The sequence below is a fragment of the Capricornis sumatraensis genome, chromosome 9, assembly GCF_032405125.1.
Source record: "Capricornis sumatraensis isolate serow.1 chromosome 9, serow.2, whole genome shotgun sequence".
In the NCBI taxonomy this organism is placed as follows: domain Eukaryota; kingdom Metazoa; phylum Chordata; class Mammalia; order Artiodactyla; family Bovidae; genus Capricornis; species Capricornis sumatraensis.
The window spans coordinates 28,938,920-28,958,161 of NC_091077.1; the positions used below are offsets into that span (position 1 = coordinate 28,938,920).

Genomic DNA, 19,242 nt, shown 5'->3' on the forward strand with positions numbered 1-19,242 from the left:
GGCTTCAAGACAACCAGAAAGCTTTAGACACCAAGTCCAGGGTAGTTTAATTATACTCTGTCTTTCTATACTCAGTCCCTTCCTTGTCTTTTGCTTTGAAAAATTGTCACAGCTAGAGCATGAAGTTAAAAATCGTCACTTGTTTAAAATATAGTTTACACTTATGGCTGGCCTGTCTGTGCTTCTGCGTGTTAGAAGCCTGTCACCTCTCTGCACATGGAGTTGCTTCTTGAATAATACACTGAACAGTCAGCCACCTTCCCTTGATTACCACCCCCACTCAGTGTCCCAGAGAGCCTGGGTGGGCATTCTGTGACTTTAGCAGGGCTGGAGTCCTGCTTGGGAATGGAAGCATCCATCTTGACCCCACTGGCCTTGGAACTGGAGCCCTGGTCCATCCCAAGGCTGAGCCCTACCTATTCAGCGGCTAAGCCTTTAAAAGCGTGTGAGCAGCTAGAACTTTGGCTTTTTATTTGGTCTCTGGTCTTTATACCTAGGAAAGAGAAACTGAAAATAATAGTGTGATTCCCAGTCATTGTATAAAGCTGTTGTTTTTGGAGTCAGATGATTTAAAACAGTAACAACAGCAAAACAAAACCTGAGCTATGGTTTCTGCGAGGTTTTGTAGTTGAGGTTTCTGAAGGAATTGCGGTATTTGCTTGGGCACACCAAGATGCACCATCCTGATCTACGAGTTGAGAAAATAATCAGATGCGTGGCTTCTAACACGCAGAAAAGGGTCAGAAATTACCTGGGGAGGTAGGTTTCTTTCTATCCTTGTGTTCTCTTTTACATTGAGAAGAGTTTCTTTTGCTGTTTGATCAATGTGGGTTCAAATTCTGGCTCAGCCACTGACCCTAAGTGACCTTTTCAGTTTAAGTTCCTTATTCCTCATCTGTTAAGTATGTTCAGTCACAACCTTGTGAAGACTGGATGAGAGAATGCACAGTATCACCCCTCCTGTGTAATAAGTGTTAAACAGTAGTGACTGATAGTGTTACTAGTTTTACAAGAAAGCCCACAGACTTTGAAGTCAGAGAGGTGTGGCGTGGAATTTCAGCTCTCTGGGTAAGTAGCTCATTCGCTGAGGTCTTCAGTTTCTGTTTCTATAAAATGGGGATGTTATGAGTGTCAGAGAATATAGAAAACATCTGGGGCCTGGTGTACAGTAGGCCCTTAGAAGGAGTTTGCCTCTGTTGTTTGGCAGCAAGCTGTAACGCGTACTTTGCCCTGATCACGGTTTCTAGAAGGAAAAGCCTGCACTACATGTAGGAAAGACAGAATTAGGAATACTGAAATGCAGTTGTTCCAATTTTGTCCGACAAGGATGAAAATTCACCCTTGACGAATCATTTTGGGGAAAAGATCGGTGCTTAAGGAAACCATTTTTTAAGCTTCCCTTGCTTTACTAATGAAGCAACGATGTCTGGCAGAAAGGATAGTTAAAATGCAAAGTGATGGACTGCGCCAGTGGTCACCTTTAAAGAGCTGTGATTTCCCTTACATGGAGTGCCGTCTCTGTCTAATGCTTTTTAAATTAAAGAGGTGACTGTGGGCAATCTCATAAAACAGCCAAATACCAGGATATGGAGAAAACGTGAGCATTAAGCATTCGTGCCCTGGTGTGCTCACAGAATGTAAAAATATTGACTCTGAACAAAATAAAACACCATTCCCTCTCTGGTTGTTGGTGACCTGAGAATCCCAGGATTGAGGGGTTAAGAGCAAGATGAGCATGGAGATTTGTAGCAACAGATGGAAGAAGCCCAGGCAAGTTCCCCAGTGAAGGTTCAGAACTGCCCCGGGGTACAGGAAGGAATCTTCCCTTGAGGCTTGCCTGTTTCCTGGTGGTGAACTTCCCATCTTCCTGGCAGTGCTAGCCGTCCCCGCAGTCATGCCATCCTGACTGTCCCTTTGTCAGGTGAGCCCTGCCCAGGCGACCTTTCCTCACTTGTCAGTTTCCAGGTCCTGGAAACCATCACCAGGGGCCACAGTCCGTGCCTGATGGTGCAAAGCTGCTGCCCGCCGCGCTCCAGCATTGGAGCCTTCCTTGCTCCTCGGCACTCAGGAAACTCTTGAAATAAGGGGAACAGAGAAAATACTGCCAGGACCTCTCTCTGCAGACTATTTTTCCCCCCTGGTCGTCTGATTACTCACCCTGTGTGCCGCTATCTGTGTAAATAACCTTTCCTTCCCCGCCTCTCTCTCCGACTCCCATGCTCTTAGGCTCTCTCTCGAGTAATAAATAGCCAGGCTACCGCTCAGTGTGCACCAACACCTGGGAATAATCATGCAAAAATAACAGTGAGAGACTGCCGCGCGTCTGTTCTTGACATTAACTTTCCTCAGTTTGACAGGCTGCCACCACCAGCTGTTAGACTTATGGGTCTTTTTTTTTCTTCCACTGGAGATGGCTGCTTTCCTCTTTCAGGCTCTAGTAGATTACATCAGTGTCCCGTCAGGATAACAGAAAAGAGCTTTGACAAAGGAACCTTCGCTAAAACCAGCCAGTTCTCCCTCTTGCTCTTTTATTCCAGTTACTGGTATCATTTGACTAATAATTCCCCACCGATTTTTAAATGGAAGGTGGTAGGAATACTCTTTTAGGGAATGTCCCTCCCGAAAGGTGCTTATAACTGCTACTCTTAGTAGCAAATCCTAGCATTTGGCTTTTAAACGGCTAAGCCACATAGCATTTTCTTTTTCAGTTCAGGTCTCAGGTATGTTTGTGATAATAAGAATCATATTGGCGATGGCAGGAGAATTTATTTATTGAGGGCTATTCCGTACCGCGTGCCCTGGGCTAACGTCGTTTTGCGTGATCTTGGGTGGTGGTAGTCACCTTAGTAGTCAGGTCTTGTTTCTGTTTTACAGATGAAGCTGCTTAGTCCCAGAAAGATCAGGCAGCTTGCCCAGGCTTCTGTTGCTAAAGGTTGACATGGACTCCAGCTACAGAGGCTGGTCTCTGCCCCGCACTGCCTTCTTCGTGCTGGGTTTCACACTCAGGTCACCCTGGGTAGCCCCTTACGTGAAGTGCTGCAGCGATGCTTGCCCTTTTGCTGTATTTGTGTGGCCATTTGACTATTGCTGCAGTCTTGCCCACTCTTTTGCTAGTGGCACCTGGCACACAGCAGGTATGTTAGTAATTATTTGTTGGGTGGACATGCGATCAATTTGAGGGGAATAAAAGGAAACTTTGAGGGGAGCATAGCACAAAAAAAAAGAGGTCCAGCAAGAGATGAGTGGAAGGAGATTCTGCAGAAGTGAAGGACTTATCAGGGCCTGCTGTAAAACGGGGCTGGATTAAGCCAGTGGACGACTGCCAGATGCCAGTGTATGAAAGGAGCAGTATTTCCTCAGGCTGAGCTTCTCAGGGTTAAGCCCTTTTTCTCATACTTTTAAAATACTTTAACCGCACTTAACCATGCATTTGGAGAGGATTATAGATTTATGTTAAACATAGTAGGATATAAAAAGGAGCTTTGTAAGAGTGCATGCAGGGTTAGAGAACTGTAATATCAGACCAGGGACTTTTTTTTTTTTTTTCTTTTCCTAAGCCGTTGTTTACTGAGCTAAGTGCTGTGCCAAGCTTTCACTGGGCACGAGTTATCTCACTGAGTCTTCACTGCGACCCCGTGCAGATAATCATCATTCTTACTCCCATTTCTTAGATCCGGACACTGAACCTTAGAATAGCCAGGTCATTTGCTCAGAATCCCACGCAAGCAAGTACCTCCAGGGTCAGGATTTGAACCAGGACAACCTGAGGTTTGTCACTACCCACGTCCAAGTGTACATTGCCTGCTCTCCAGATACTCTTGTAGGAACTGTTGCTGCTCTTAAGGAGCCTCACTGGGTGAAGAAATTGTGTTTCAGTGTAGGAGTGAATGACCTGAGAAATGAGGGGACAGTGGAAGTTGACCTTTTATGTAAGGCAAAAACAACTTTCAAAACCCTGCCTTGTGTGTAGCGTCACATGGCTGTGTATTAAGCACCATGAAATACACAAGAACCGATTTCTTTTTTGGAGAACACGTCACCCTCTGGGTGTTCACTAGCACAAAGAAATGACCAAACTCCCCCATCCCTCTTCTCCCTCCCAGTGTATGCTGAGCTCCTTTATAAAGGTCGTTCTTAGAGGATGCTGCTCTTCTGTGTTCACCTGGGCTGCCACTAAAGATAAATTATTGTCCTTGCACAGATACGGGCCCTGGCTTTCTCTAGAATGAGTAAACTGGGTTAGATGACCTCCTAGCTAGAACATTCTGTGGTTGTCTCAAAAAGCTGGAAATGCAAACTCAGCGGCTTATGCCTGGGCAGGTCACTGCAGGCTGAGGGAAGCTCAGCCGTGTCAGTTGATGCCACGAATAATGTGGGCCCAGCATAGCACATGATCCAGTTATTATGTTACGAGAGAGTGGAAATTCAGACTTTTTCCTAATTTTTTGCGTTGGCAAAAAAAAGAAGTTTTTAAAACTGGCATACCTGCCAACTAAAACTCCTTTGAGAGTGGCTGTAATTCCCCACCCCCTTTCCAGCTGGTAAGCTCTGGGAGAGGACGGCCCTCGGTATCCCTCATGGATGGTCTTTGTTTCCCACTCCAAATCCCGAAATCCCAAGGGAGAAAAGTTTGCTTTTCTACTCTCATAATGATAATTGAGACCTAAAGGAATGGGGATTTTGAGCTGCATTGAGGAAGCGAGTTCAGTGGAAAAACTTAAGAGAAATTCACTTGTCTAAGTCAAAGAGCTTAACCTATAAAACCATATAACCTGTTGAGTTTTCCTATCAAGTTTAAGCGTTTTAGACTGTTATTACATTGGGGAACTGTTTATGATTATTGTTCATATTTATAGTCAAACTTCTCTGAATCTTAGTTTTCTCATTTTAAAACAAGTGTGCACAGGGCTCCAGGGTCCCTTCTATATATATCATCAGCTGAACTCTTTTCATTGCTTTTGAATTGTGTTAATGGAAATAAACACAGTTAACTTGCCAGTAGGCCTAGGATACCATGGCCTCTCCCATCAAGCCATCTAGAGTCTTTAGACGCTGTATCTTTGGAATTACATAAATATCCTAAAGAGTATGTGAGTGTGTATGTATCTCCATGCAAATATATTCATAAGCAGAGTTATACTGAAATAGAGATTTAATCTAGAAATTCTGTTGTAATAGGATTCATCATCACTATTAGAAGGCAAGAAAATAAATTTTCCAGTTGAGGAACATGGGCCTCAGTGAGGTTAAATGACTCTCATAAGTCACAGGCCTACTTAGTGTGGGAGGTGGGGCCAAAGCCCTGTTGTCTGCTCACCCCCACCCCTACAGCTTCTTCTGTACAGGTTTTCCCACGGCATCCTAAGCTTCACAGTTAGAGAGTTGGTACTCTCCAAGACACCTCACCTCTTTTATTTTATTCAATCTTCTTGTTTGTCTAACTGAAGCTGTACTTGTTCTTTTAGAATTAATGCATGCTGTTGATCAAGGGTATGAAGACTATTTTGAGAACGTTGTTCCATTTTGTCTTCTCAGTTTATATGTGTCACACCAAATTACAGTCAATTTACAACTAACTATACAAATTAAGAGTTTGTTGGGAATCATGCAAAAAAAAAGTGCAGTAGCTGGTTTATAATTTTCTTTGGTCTTTTTTTTTTTTTTTTTGGTCCTCTTTTAAATTCTAGAGAGTGACTTCAGTCTCATGCAATCCTTTAGTTGTAAGAAAGACTACAGGGTCGCACTGGCTTCCCCTACCTCCCTTAAATTGTCTTCCTCTGAACCCCTTTCTTCATTTGTCAGCTCAGTTTTAAAATAGAAACTATCAGTGTGAACTTTGATCCACATTAAGCTGCATTTACACAAAAGCATAAATCACCAGATCTGGGGCTTGGGGCCGTTAAATGCTTTCCTTTCTCGGGCTCTGTGATCAAGAATGAAGAACAATAAAAAGCATGGAGCAAAAGGAGTTTTATGGCAGCTTGGAGAGCAGGAAATTAACTTTCTTTAGTGTGCAGTTGGATGAAGGGCTGTTCTGTCGCATCTTGGATCACTCAGGCAAGTGAACGTCGCTGTATCATTTTAGTGAAATGCAAACTGTAGAAATAGTTTCTCCAGTCATATGAACAAGAAGCCCACACAGATGACTGCTTCAGCTGTTGAAGGAGGAGCACACTTCCTCATATGACTTCTCTTGAAAAACACTCTGTGTGTGTGTGTGTGTGTATTTTAAAGAACAAAGACTATGCACTATTATGTCTGTATCAAATGTTGATTTCTTACAAATGTTAACTGAGAATATATGAACAGACTAAGATGGAATTTTACCAGAAGAGCTTTCTCTGTGTCCTTTTTACACACCTCCTATGTCAGCCCAACTGATAAGACACATAAAGACATCATCTCTTGTATGTCAGTGACGTCTCTGTGCAACTTGAGGACACAGGTGATCTGGAATCCTGTGCAGAGATGTTGTGCGTTTGGCTTTTTCACATGTGACAACCGGTCAGCAGGGCCAGAGCTATTCTGTAGCAGTCATGACAGTTGTTACAGTGGTTGGAAGGAGTGATCAGTCTGTTGGTGACCTACCTGCTCAGTACATACGTAGCTTTTGGTTTCATTAATGGCCTGACTCCTGCATTTTTTGTGATGAAAGACACCTTTGCTCTTGTTCTCAGGATTGGGGTGCAAGGGAGTAGTTGCACCATAGGGTCTCGTTTTGGCTGACATTTCTCTTTCCTGAACATAGAGTTGCTGAGTCCCGATCACACTCATCAGGGATCTTTACAAGTTGAAGCACTAAAGGATTGTGCAGGGGGAGGAGCTCAGATTCTGTTGAGCACATGCATTTACGGGTAGTTCTCCATTTCTATGAACGCTGTCAACCTTGGCAGCAGAACACTTAGTTAAAAGTTGATGCCTAATACATGCTAATAATATCCAATTTCTGTGTTTCTGTGTGTGTAATCATGTTTATAATTTTGTATGTTCGGCAGAGTAAGTTAATCTATTTAATAGTGATTGAATTCATTATGGTTTATAAAGTACTTTGAAAACAATTTTAATCCATCTCTTATGCTTAAATGTCCAGTGATGCCTATATGGATATTTATTGGAGTTTCTCCTTTGGAAAATGTTGTTATGTTGAAAATACAGTTTCATACCATGTGGGAAATAGTCTTCATTTTGCAAAGCATATTTCCTTCACATCTTTTGAGGCTAAAGATTTTCAATTGGTGAATTTATAAGGACCCCAAAGGCTGGTCTGTAACCCAAGAAGCTAGAGCTCCAATGTTTACTTTGTGTGTCATGAAAAATGAAAATGCTTATTTCTCTTCTACTTTGTGTTTTGGCACCATTAAAACACTCAAAGCATATTATAATTGCAAATGGAATTTGGATTGGTGATGTGTTCTGGAAGTGATGTAAACAGCTTGCATTGAGAAGCGCTCCAAGCACGCAGCACCACTGCAGTAAGCCTGTCTATCTTTCAGGTTGACCCCCTGTTCACAGTGCCAGCGCCTCCGCCGCCGATCGCCAGCAGTCTCACGCCTCAGCTTCTGCCCTCCTACTTTCCCCCATCTTCATCCAATATTGCAGCACCGGTTGAACAGCTTTTGGTTCGGACTCGTTCCGTGGGTGTCAATACGTGTGAAGTTGGAGTAGTGACAGAGCCAGAGTGTCTTGGGCCCTGTGAACCCGGAACCAGTGTGAATTTGGAAGGGATCGTGTGGCATGAAACAGAAGAAGGTAAATACAATTTATTTTTATCTATTCCCCCATGTCCTCTTCCCTGTGATGTCTCTGTGTCTACTTGTAATGGGAATTTGCTTTGTGGTATTCAGAGAGAAAAGAAAAGTGGTTTCTATGCGCTCTTGATTTTTGTTGAAATAAGAGCTATGTTTCTCTTTTTGTTTATGGCTGCTTTTACATTCATTCAGGAGCAGTCTGGTGTCTGTCTAAGTGGTTCTCCACTCTAAGTGCTTTAACTTGGAAGGACTCTGAGAAGCAGGCTGAAGGTTACCGTTTCTCCTAGGAGGTATCATGAAAATTAGAATGGGCAACAGATCTCAAGTTCATTTTGTTCTTGGTTTGCCAGCTGATCTGTCTTGAGGTGGTTGTTTTTGTGTTGTTGAGGCTTATATTTACCTTCTGAATGGAGCCAGTGTTCCTACATTTGGCAAGGGCCATCACTGTGATTTGACGGTGGCCAGTTGTTGCTCAGAGCTAATGAAGCCAAGGTCCAAGGTGTAAGCTCCAATTGAGTCAGTCAGTTCTTTTCTGTGGCTGGAGACGTAGCACCTTCCTGGTCCCCGAATTCAGCAGGCCCTCTGGCAAGTGCTGTCCATTACTCATGAGACCCAAGGTGCAAGAGAGAGAGATTGGGTGAATCGCCCATTCCTATTGGAAATACACATCAGATGTGTGTCGCACTGACAGTGGATCCAGACATGGGTGGCCACATCTCATAGTACATGATTGTCCCATATAGCACGTTTCACATGTGTCCTTGACAGAGGCCAGTAGGTAATCAGTACAAACTAATTATGAAGGAGAGAGCTCCACTGCTGCATTGCGGCGTGCTTCCTGCCATGGGGAAGAAGCATGCCCCAGGGTACACCAGGGACCAAAGGAAAGTGAAAAACATAGGGAAAACGTTTTTCCTCTGAGCTAGATTGGAAAGAGTGAGGAGATGACCCTTATCAGTATCATTGTCTTTTAGGAGAGGAGTCCAGAGCAAGGATAAAGGTAACAAGAAGGACCTGAGATGCAAAATCAATAGATTCCTCTGTATCAAGGGGGAGAACTGGAGGCTGAAACTCAAAGGAGAAGTAAAATACATGCTGAAGAGGCTGAGTGGATGGGAAAGGACAATATATTGGGGGTGATTGTTGGGAAAGAAATGGTTGGGAGAAAATAGTTAAGAATGGTGCCAAACTAGGGAATGAGAATAAAAATGACTGGAAATCAGGCGACAGGTGTGATTATAACTGTGAGTAGGCAAAAAAATAACTCAGGCTGTTTCAAAACGGAAAAACAAAACTTCTAAGGAAAATCTTTGAATTCTACATATTACATTGAATTTACTCTTCTTGTAGGATGGATTACATCATTAGATAGAAAATTTGGTAGATAGCATCAGTAAGGAAAAATCAAGATTGAATTCTATAGGAAGCAGCCATGAGAGGGAATGAAAGCAGCAGATCCGGAGAGATCTCTTATTTGCTCAAATAGAACTGACAGTTAAAATTTACTCTTGGTTTTAGAAACATGGGAGGTGTTGCGCCTTCTCCCTCTTTGTACCTGAAACTGGAAAGCCACTTAACTCAGTACTACACAACCACATTGGGAGGGATCAGTGTCAGAGGAGCTGGAATTAAACCTCGGTCATGTTGCTTGTCTGTCCAGACCCCGCCCAGTGCAGGGGGGTCCACGTGGGGAGCTGGCGTCTCCTTCGTCGCCTCTGGGTTGTGCACGGTTCATCTTCCCTTAGATTTTTTCCCTAGAGGAGAAGTGATGGATAAGGGCTTCAGACTGGCATCTCCGTGAGAAAACGTAGAAAAGACTTCAAGACATTGTTAAGATTAATCAGTGGAGGTGCTGATTTTCAGGTATAAAATGATTTTAAAAGAGTAAGGATTAATTTTACATCAAATTGAAAGTCAGATTGTCTTGTACTTGGATAACTGACTCCTTAGGGTGAAGCACTGTCTTCCATTTTCCTAGCTGTGACTTAGCGCCTGTCAGTTTACAGTGCGTCATGATTTCTTTTATTTCATTCAGTGTGGGATAGGACAGGTTCCTGCAGGGTGACCTTCCTGCGTGGTAGATGCTGTAAAATCAAATTAAAAATCCAGAAGGTTTTTGTGGTTCTGAAACAGCTCTAAGTTTAGTTTAGTTTTTTTTTTTTCTTTTTCTTCTCACTTTGCTTAGGAGTTGAGTCTGCTGATTTTTTTACTTTTAACCTTGGCCTTCAGTAAAAGAGGGGCTTCCCTGGTGGCTCAGAGGGTAAAGCGGCTGCCTGCAATGCAGGAGACCTGGGTTTGATCCCTGAGTCGGGAAGATCCCCTGGGCAAGGAAATGGCAGCTCACTCCAGTGCCTCTGGTGTTCTTGCCTGGAAGATCCCATGGACGGAGAAGCCTGGTAGGCTACAGTCCATGGGGTGGCAAAGAGTTGGACACGACTGAGTCACTTCACTTTCACTTTAGTAAAAGATGGGATTATTTAGAAAAAAGAAAATCTGTGTTTGAAAGCAATAGTATATATGTTGATTGGAAATTCTGATGCTCTGGGCATACGTTTAAAGGGCTTTCATCACCATTATTATTTAAAAGTGATATGAATAAAGCCTCCCCAGTTCCTTGCTGTTCTCTGAAAATCCATCTCCTGAGTTCAGTGTGCCTTCTCTGATCCTCTGGGATCCCTGAATCCCCGTGGGTGACTTCCTTCAGATGACAGACAGATAGTTTTAGAAGCTTCTCAGGCAGAGTAGTGGAGTCTTCCACAGCTCCAGCGTCCTCTGAATTGCCTCACATTTTCCAGGATTTGGAATGTGTGGATGTTTACTGTGGTGACAAGAAGGAGATGGAGCTGTTAATAGAGTTATTCTTGCTGAATAAACTAAACTTCTGACCTCCATAGAACTTAAGAACTTGCCTTAGTAGAGGCCTGGGTCATAAGATGTGTGTTTAATGTGTAACTGTTTTCAAGAGCATTCCACTTGCACTTTTTTTTTTTTTTTTGGTACAGTGTGTTTAAAACTCTTGTACCAATTTAAAAATTAAACCCACTTGACCATTAATTTTTCCCTTTTGGGAAAAACAAAGAGAGAAGCGGAACAAACAGATTTGGAGCCAGTTCTTTGACAGAGCTAAAAGAGATGGATTTGGGGAGAAGTGAAGGGAAAGTAAGCCTCGTTTTTTCTAGTACTAGGTTTCACTAACAAAGAGCTTCAGGTCGAGCACTTGTAAAACTGTCAGTTGCCTTTGACTAATGTTATAGATTGAGTTGAATAAAATCTCTTCCTTGGTATTTTCATTTTGAAGATATTGTATCACTGGTAGTGTTTTTCACAAACCCCAATTTATGTGCATTCACCCATGTGTGAAGTTTGTATATGCTTGTTCTAAGATCCCAGAAATTTTAAAAGGCCCCATTTGCAGTCTTTGGGGGAATATCAAGTGTCCCTGTGATTTCATTGGAAGATAGTAGGAGCGACAGAGCTGAAATATGACATCCCCACTAGGTACCTTATGGTTTCTTATGCTTGGCATTCTTCATTTGAGGAGGGTTCTTTTAATCAGACTTTCCCGCTTATGTTACTGCCAAAAACTCTACTAGGAATAAAGTGTTAGGAGAGAAGTTCCCTCTGGAAATAATTAGTGGGTTTCAGATCATGCTTAATAGGAGAGAAAAATTATTACTTCATTTGGATGTATAGTTACTCTACTCTGATCTTTCTTCTTCAAGGTGAATGCATAGGAGCAATGACGTATTCTACAAAATCACTCGCAGATGTTAGAAAGAATTCCCTTAGCATTTCATTCCTGACATTTGGGACACACATGCCAATGTATAGTTATTTGTTTGAAAATTTGCTCTTTTGGTGTGGCGGGTGGGACAAAGAAAACATGGTGTGTATGCATTTTGTATAAATACAAGTGTGTTGAGCTTGGTTTTTTTAGATTTCAAGACTGTATTTTCCTTTTGATTCTTACTGAATCCTGTTTCTTACTGGTTTTTTTTTTTTTCCCCTCCCTGAGAACATACTTGGTTCCGCTGGGTCCACTGTTCATTGTTATGACTGTCATTTACCATGGCTCTGCCATTCTGTCCTGAAGAAAAGGAAGTGAGAGAAAGAAAACTGGTCATTTGTCAGTGAAGGCCTTTCAAACATCTGTAGGTTATAGATCAGTGGTTCTCAACTTTGTGCCTGTGAATCACCTGGAGAGCTTTTAAACCACACTGATGCCCTGGCATCTCCTTAGTCTGGGCTGGCAATTTGGTGACCTGCCACTGGTATTTTTTTCCAACTCGCTCCAGGGGTTTCTAATGTATAAACAATTATGAGAACCATTGTCTCAGGGGAAAGAGGGGATTGTCCTGGCCCTTTGCACATTGCTTGACTTTTTCCCTTTAAGGAAGTCACATGTGGCATTACCTCATTTTCTCAGGTATGAAATGGACAGAAACACCTGCCCCGTGTACCTCACAGGGTGGATAATGGCTATCGGGATGCTCTAGTGTGGCCGGTGAGCATAGCCGTTTAATACCTGTGCTAATGAGAAAGAGGCCTAGCTTTGATCCTGAACATGAACCCCACAGAGGTTTTGAGGGGCTTAGTGAACAATTAGCTGGTGTATCACTCATCCCAAGTCATTAATACAGTGAGGCAGACCTTAGTTTCTTTCTCCTGTAAGCCAGATACTGTGACTTCATTTCTGTGTGGTCTGCTGAGTTATTTTTGAAATAGTTCAGAAACCCAAAGTATTAAGGAAAGTTGATAAAAGTAGCAAATGAAAGATTGTACTCAGAAAACATAGGGAGTTTTCAGAGGGGATAATAGAAATAAAAATTATGACATCTGAGAAAAGAGACTTCCCTGGTGGCTCAGATGGTAAAGCATCTGCAGGAGACCCGGGTTCAATCCCTGGGTCGGGAAGATCTCCTGGGGAAGGAAATGGCAACCCACTCCAGTATTCTTGCCTGGAAAATTCCATGGACTGAGGAGCCTGGTAGGCTACAGTCCATGGGGTCGCAAAGAGTCGGACATGACTGAGCGACCTCACTTTCTTTTCTTTTATGAGAAAACACCTAGTGTGAGAGGAAGAATGCTTGTTTACATCAGGACCTTCACCTGATGTTCGGTGTGTTTTCTGAAGAAAGAAAAGTGATCTTGGGAATTAATGTTTTAATTAGAGAAGTAAATGATTCTCTTTTAAACCATCAGAGATGTTCTTAAATTGTGCTGCTTTTTCTGCATCTCCCAAGTCACACAAAAATAGTGTTTTTATGTGCAGGGGAAGGGGTCTCAAGCCAATTTTTTATTCCCCCCTTTGGAATTCTTTTTTTTTTAAATTAATTAATTTATTTTTTTACTTTACAATATTGTATTGGTTTTGCCATACATTGACATGAATCTGCCATGGGTGTACATGTGTTCGCCATCCTGAACCCCCCTCCTACCTCCCTCCCCATCCCATCTAATTTATTAAAAAGCAGGTGATCCCACATAATTGACGATGGAGCTAATGTTTGCTATTGTTATTTGTATTCTGCAGTATTTACTTACCAACCTTTTTGAAAAGAGAACATTTCTTTCTAAATTTTGACTCATGAGATTAAGTATCAATCCAAGCTTACTTTGTATTTTTAGTAATTGAACACAGAGTTGGTCTAGTACTTTAATGATTGAAACATTACTATTTCTTGAGATAGTTCCCAGTGATTTTATAAATTCAGTTTTGACTCACAAGCGGAGTAAGATGCCCACTTTCACTTCTGCATTTCATTCCCTGCCATATCAGTTGATGATTATAGCTGTGCAGTGAGGGGTAACTTTAAGATGGCTGATGGCCATGCTCCCTGTCAGTACCATACTCGATGGAGATAAAGCAGCTCCCGGGGTGTGAGTTTGGTAGGTGAGCATAGTTGTTTAATCATAAATGAGAGGAAGGGTCCAAAGGTGATCCTCAGCATAAACTTCTCAGAGGGCTAAAAGACCTACTAGTTGCTTCCACTCACACCCTCAACCTTCCCGGGCCATCTCGCTGTAGGGGTTGCCGATGAAAATGTGGATTGTCTCCTAAGATACATCACCATTGGTGGTAGGGCAGCTCAAAGGATGCACTTTGAAAAATGTACAAGTGCTGCTCATTTTCACATGCAAAAGGCAACCCAAATAGAAAATCAGATCCATATGTTTGCTTTATCATGATGGTGGTGGTTTAGTTGCTAAGTCAAGTTTGACTCTTTGCGACACCATGGACTGTAGCCTGCCAGGTTATGACCATGGGATTTCCCAGGCAAGAACACTGGAGTAGGTTGCCATCTCCTTCTCCAGGGGATTTTCCCAACCCAGGGATCAAACCTGCATCTCCTGCTTGGCATGCAGACTCTATTGCTGAGCCACCTGGGGAAACCCTTGCTGAACCATATGCCATCTTTATTTTCTCTGATTATTCTGTTTTCAGCGGCAAAAAATTTTTTAATAAAGTGAAATTGTTCGATGGGGTATAGTATAAACAATTAGAAAGCTCATATCGCATTTTTTTTAAGATTACTAAAACTAATGTTTTCAGAAAAATACAGAAGGTAAAGATGGAGACAAGGTCTTCACATAGTAGATGCTTAGTAAAGACGTGTTGACAGAAGGAGGAAGTAAGGATAGCAGCAGGGAATCTTTGTCTGGGCCATTTTCCTGGGTTTTTTGCTTTATGCTATCTTGGATCTGTTTGATGCTTTCTTGATGAAATAATGAGAAAATTTGGATATGATGAGTGATTGTGTGTTGCTGGAAAACCATAACACAGTCAATTTACCTCTTGTCAATGTGAATAGTAAGTGGCTATTAGGTAAGATTTAACATAATGTCTTTGGACCAAACATTTGTTCTTTTGTGTTTTTTTAATATGTATTTTGGTGGTGACGTTAGGTGTTAAGTAATGAAGTGGTAAGTTTCAAACTCCCTGTGTATTGAAGGCATTTTGTTTCCCCTTTTGATTGGTTGATATTGTATCTAAAGTTAGTCTTGTGTGTGAATACCGAATGTAAAATATTTTAAACTGAACTCTTCTTAGGACTGAGGCATATATAGTAAAAGATTTAAGAAGCTGTATTTCAAGAGTTGTGTGTAGTATTATCCAGTATGCTTGTGTGTCTTTTCCCTGTGAAAGAGTTGGCAAGAAAATGTGAGTCTTAACATTATAGTGACTTGGAACTGAAGATATTATTTTCTAATTACAAAATTCACTCAGTCTCATGGGTTGCATAGAATAGCTGTTGGCCCGTCTGGGCATATGTATTAAAAGGTTCCATTGACTTTTAAAAAATACATTTGAAACAGTTTCATTGAGATATAATTCCCATAATGTACAATGCATCCATGTAAAGTGTACAACTTAGTGGTTTTTGTAGTGTATGCAGTGTTGTGTAGCTATCACAATTAATTCTAGAATATTGTCATCACTCTCCAGGAAACCCCACACCCATTAGCAGTCACTCCCGCTTGCCCCAGTCCCTCATTTTACTGACTTCTACTTCTTTGTCATTACCTGGTTTTTTGTTGTCTTTAACGTGTAAATATGTCCGTTTCACGGAGAAGAGGAAGGCTTTTTTGTTGAGCACTTTTTCTGTGCCAGACATCATCCTGGGCATGCTTTCCCAGTGATTGCCTTCAGTGCTCAGGACAAAATCCAAAGTGACCTCACTCGTTATATTTTAAAAGGGGAGACAGAAAGGGATTCACCTGGCGAGGGAATTTGAACCCACAGCGGTTGGAGTTTGAGCCCTTGCCTCTTCAAACCTCCTCCTAGGTGTTCTGGATTTCTGTCACTGCCCAAAAGTTCCTGTGTATCTGACAGAGTTCTCTTTGGAGAGAAGGATGAAATTTGATAATAATAGCTGGAGTTTTTATTCTTAAGCATGGAGTGATAGGAGATTCTCTGTAGGTCTAGCATCTTATCTTGGCAGGAGTCACTGAATCAGCCTTAGCTGGGTTGCTGTATACAAACCATCCCTTTCAGCCCCATTATGCCATAAGCTTCCTTCGTGCACAAACCCCATCTGTTTTGTTCACTGTTGGATCCCCAGCGCCTGGCACGGAGTAATACACCATACATATTTGTTGAATGTTGAATAAATTCACAGAACAAAATGATCTGGTCTTGATACCTGTTTAAGTTTGAATAGCGTCGCTTTCTACTCAGGAATATGTTACTTTAAAATTAAGTTTGGACTACACAGTCTGAAAAATAAAGTTATAGAAATCTACTTTGTTAATTGACGTTTTTAAGCTGTTATAAAATCTGACAATATTTCGGCTTCCAGCTTTGCTATTATTAGACTAATCTCCACAAAAAAGGAGAAACAAACTATTTGGCGTGCTCCTTCCCTTCAGTCATTTATATCTTCAATATGGTTTTGTTTTTTTTATTGTTTTAAAAGAAATACATTTTAAGACATTTGGGGGGGAGAAAAAATACAGACGAAAAAGTCATCTATGCTCATTGTTCAGACAAGACTTCAGTTTGTTGATTTCTTTCTTAGCTTTTTAAATAAACATTTTTATTAAATGTTAAAATGTTAAATGTCAAAATGGAGGTCATTCAGTAGTACACTTTTGAATATTCCTTTCTTGTCTTTTAATATTAACATTATAAGAAGCATTTCTGATGTTATTAAAATACTTTCTAAAATACATTTTTCACTGCTATACAATATTATGTGGAATGGACATGAAATGTCTAAATTTCTCTCATGGTAACTATTTACACTGCCTTCAGAAACTCCTTAGATAACTGTCATCTTTGTGCATGAAGTTTTTGTATTGTTTTATGGATTTGCAGTTATTGGGCTAGCAGCAGTTTTCAGGGAGAATTGCTGAGTCAAAGTACACAGGCATTTTTAATACACGGCGATGGCACCCTACTCCAGGGTTCTTGCCTGGAGAATCCCAGGGACGGGGGAGCCTGGTGGGCTGCTGTCTGTTGGGTCGCACAGAGTCGGGCACGACTGAAGCGATTTAGCAGCAGCAGATAGTAACTGCTTAACCACTTTCCCAACAGGTGATAACTGGTTCACAGCCCAGTGGAGCCCCTCCTTGGTTACCTGTCCAGCTTTGGACTCAGTGACATTTTGATGACAAAAGACATGAGATTTTAAGTAAAATGCATAGCTTGCAATGCCAATATCCAGCGTCCTGTCCTAGACAGAAAAGGGAATAGGACCTTCTTCATGTAGTAAATATCGAAACGGTCCAGCCTGAAAAGGCAGGTGTGCAAGTGAAGTGGTGTTCCCAAGAGAGCTTGCAGCTGAGGCTCTGCCTGGTGGCGGGCTTTGCTCTGGATGTAGTGAGCTTTAGATTTCACTCCTGCTTATGTCTAGTATGACATTTTACAGCTTTTTTTTCCCCCAGTGAAAGAAGTTAAAGAGACTTTTAGATCTGAGGAATTCAAACACCCAGGGGAGAAAATTAGTCTGTCAAGCATCCATTCTGAACTGGGAGGAATTGAAATCACTCGTGTTTCTGTCTCTGCAAACATCTTTCTTTTGGGTTCTGCTCCTTCAGAATAAAGATCGACAAAGGATAGGGTCTTTATAGAGAAAGCTTTGCACTGCATGGTTTGTTGGTGACATATTGTCATTTGTCTTATGTTGTATCCCAGCAGTTTGTGGATTTCTCTGTGGCACACCCTGACTCTGCCCTGCCCTCTATCTCCAGGCATCTATTTCCTCCCATGACCTCTTCCCTCAGCCACCTCTGTGTTTAGAGGCTGCAGGAGGAAGAACTATTGAGGTAGTTTTTAAAAGTAATATCTACCAAAGCATTCCCATATGTACCCAGGCCTTCTTTTCTCAGATAAGTTTGGTTAAGCAAAGTAAGCTGTAGGGAGAAGGAATAGTGTTAGCTTGTAAAAAGAGCCTTTCTCAGCAGAGTTGGGGGAATTAAGCTCATGGGCACAATTGCAGAGTATCCTGCAAAGTCTGATGTAACAGTGGGGAGACCCAAGGCGAGGGTAGATAAAAAGTGATGCGAGGTAGGCAAGACCCTTATTGCTCATTTGATAATTGCTTATAACTGGGTTGTAAATTGAGCAATTACATACTCACCACACCTATATATATATATTCATTTCCTAATGGTGCCTTCTGACTCAAATATATTTTTGAGACACTTCCGTAGCATTTGCAGTCCTCAGGTGTATGAATTATGGCTGTTTCCTCTACATGACACATAACATGTTTGGCAAGCCTGAACAATTAAACACTTTTGCCCAGGGAACTTTACATTGCTCTGCCAACATGTAATTAGCATTTCATTTATGTGGAAAACTCCTGTAATTAGTCCTATTATTCTTCTAAAGAACCTGGGGTCCAGTCTAAGTAAAATGACTGTAGGTTCTTTCTGGATTTCCAGAGAGTCTTACCTACAATGATCAGCCTTGCCTAGTTTTATGTCTGTGTTTGTTGATGTGTGTCTGTATGAATATAACCAATTATTTTAAAAATATGCTAAAAGGAAAATAAACATTTGCTTGTCAGTTTGAGGTTTTGACTGAAATGTGGGAACTCAGTTCGGCTTATAGCGGGAAATGTTTTTAAAGAATTTAATATTCACCAAATATTTTTACAAAAATACCCCCAAATGTCATTTTCAACTCCATATTTCTTAACAAGAAAAAAAAAAAAAAAAAAAAGTCCCAGCACTTGCGGTGCGTCAGAGGCAGCACCACATGTTCTCCTGGCTCAGCGGGCAGCCTATCCCTGCCAGCCCTTCAGGGGCTCGCTTGTACATCTGCACTGTTTGTGTGTTGTCGTGTCGATGTCTTCTTGATATCCGCGTTGACAGGCAACTTTTGAAGGAAGTCACAAGCTGACAGTGGAGAACACTGAATGCGTCTTATTTCTCCCGAGTAGCAGCAGAGACCGACTTGTGTGAACAGAGCCAAGGAAGACTGCCTTCCACCACTTTCTACAGCTTCAGGAGAAGACCCTGTAGTTCTTTAGACTCTGAAAAGCTTTCTAGTTAAGACACACCTGTCCCGGGTGAATGCTGTAAGAGCAGATGAAGCAGCATTGAGATCAGTGGCATCGACTGGGCTCTCTCTGAATCTGGAACTGGGGTGGCTGCAATAAACAAGCGTGCAGAAGGTGCTTTGAGTTCAAGAAATCTCTGAATACTCAAGGGCAGACAGGTCAGGAGGCCGTAAAGCGGAGCTGTGACAGTCTTCTTTGCAAAAGCATTAGTGCCATGTTCTTATTTCTTCGCTGAGACCTCTGGTTGGTGGGGTGACTAAAAGGCATTATACATTCAGTGAGAGTTCTAAAAAATGTTATGTTTTGAGTTGGTAGTGGAACAAATGACCCAATTAGGGGATTAGAGGAGCGGAGTTGGTTGGCGCGGGGTGGGGAGGGGGGGTGGGAGGGGATGGGGGGGTGGAGGGGGGGGTGGGGGTTGTGGATGGGGGAGGGTTAGTTTTCAAAGAAGCAAAATGCAGTGAGCCAGTTAAAATTATATAGAC

General features: G+C 41.9%; 1 protein-coding gene across 2 annotated transcripts in view; it reads left to right on the top strand.

Annotated features, from left to right (window-relative positions):
* Positions 1-19,242, top strand: part of ZNF608 (zinc finger protein 608) — a 105,421-nt gene that overhangs the window by 38,084 nt on the left and 48,095 nt on the right. For both annotated transcript variants that reach the window (XM_068979842.1, XM_068979843.1), the window contains one exon: positions 7,494-7,749. In XM_068979842.1, coding sequence (XP_068835943.1) covers positions 7,494-7,749 — 256 coding nt within the window. The remainder of the gene's footprint in view (positions 1-7,493; positions 7,750-19,242) is intronic.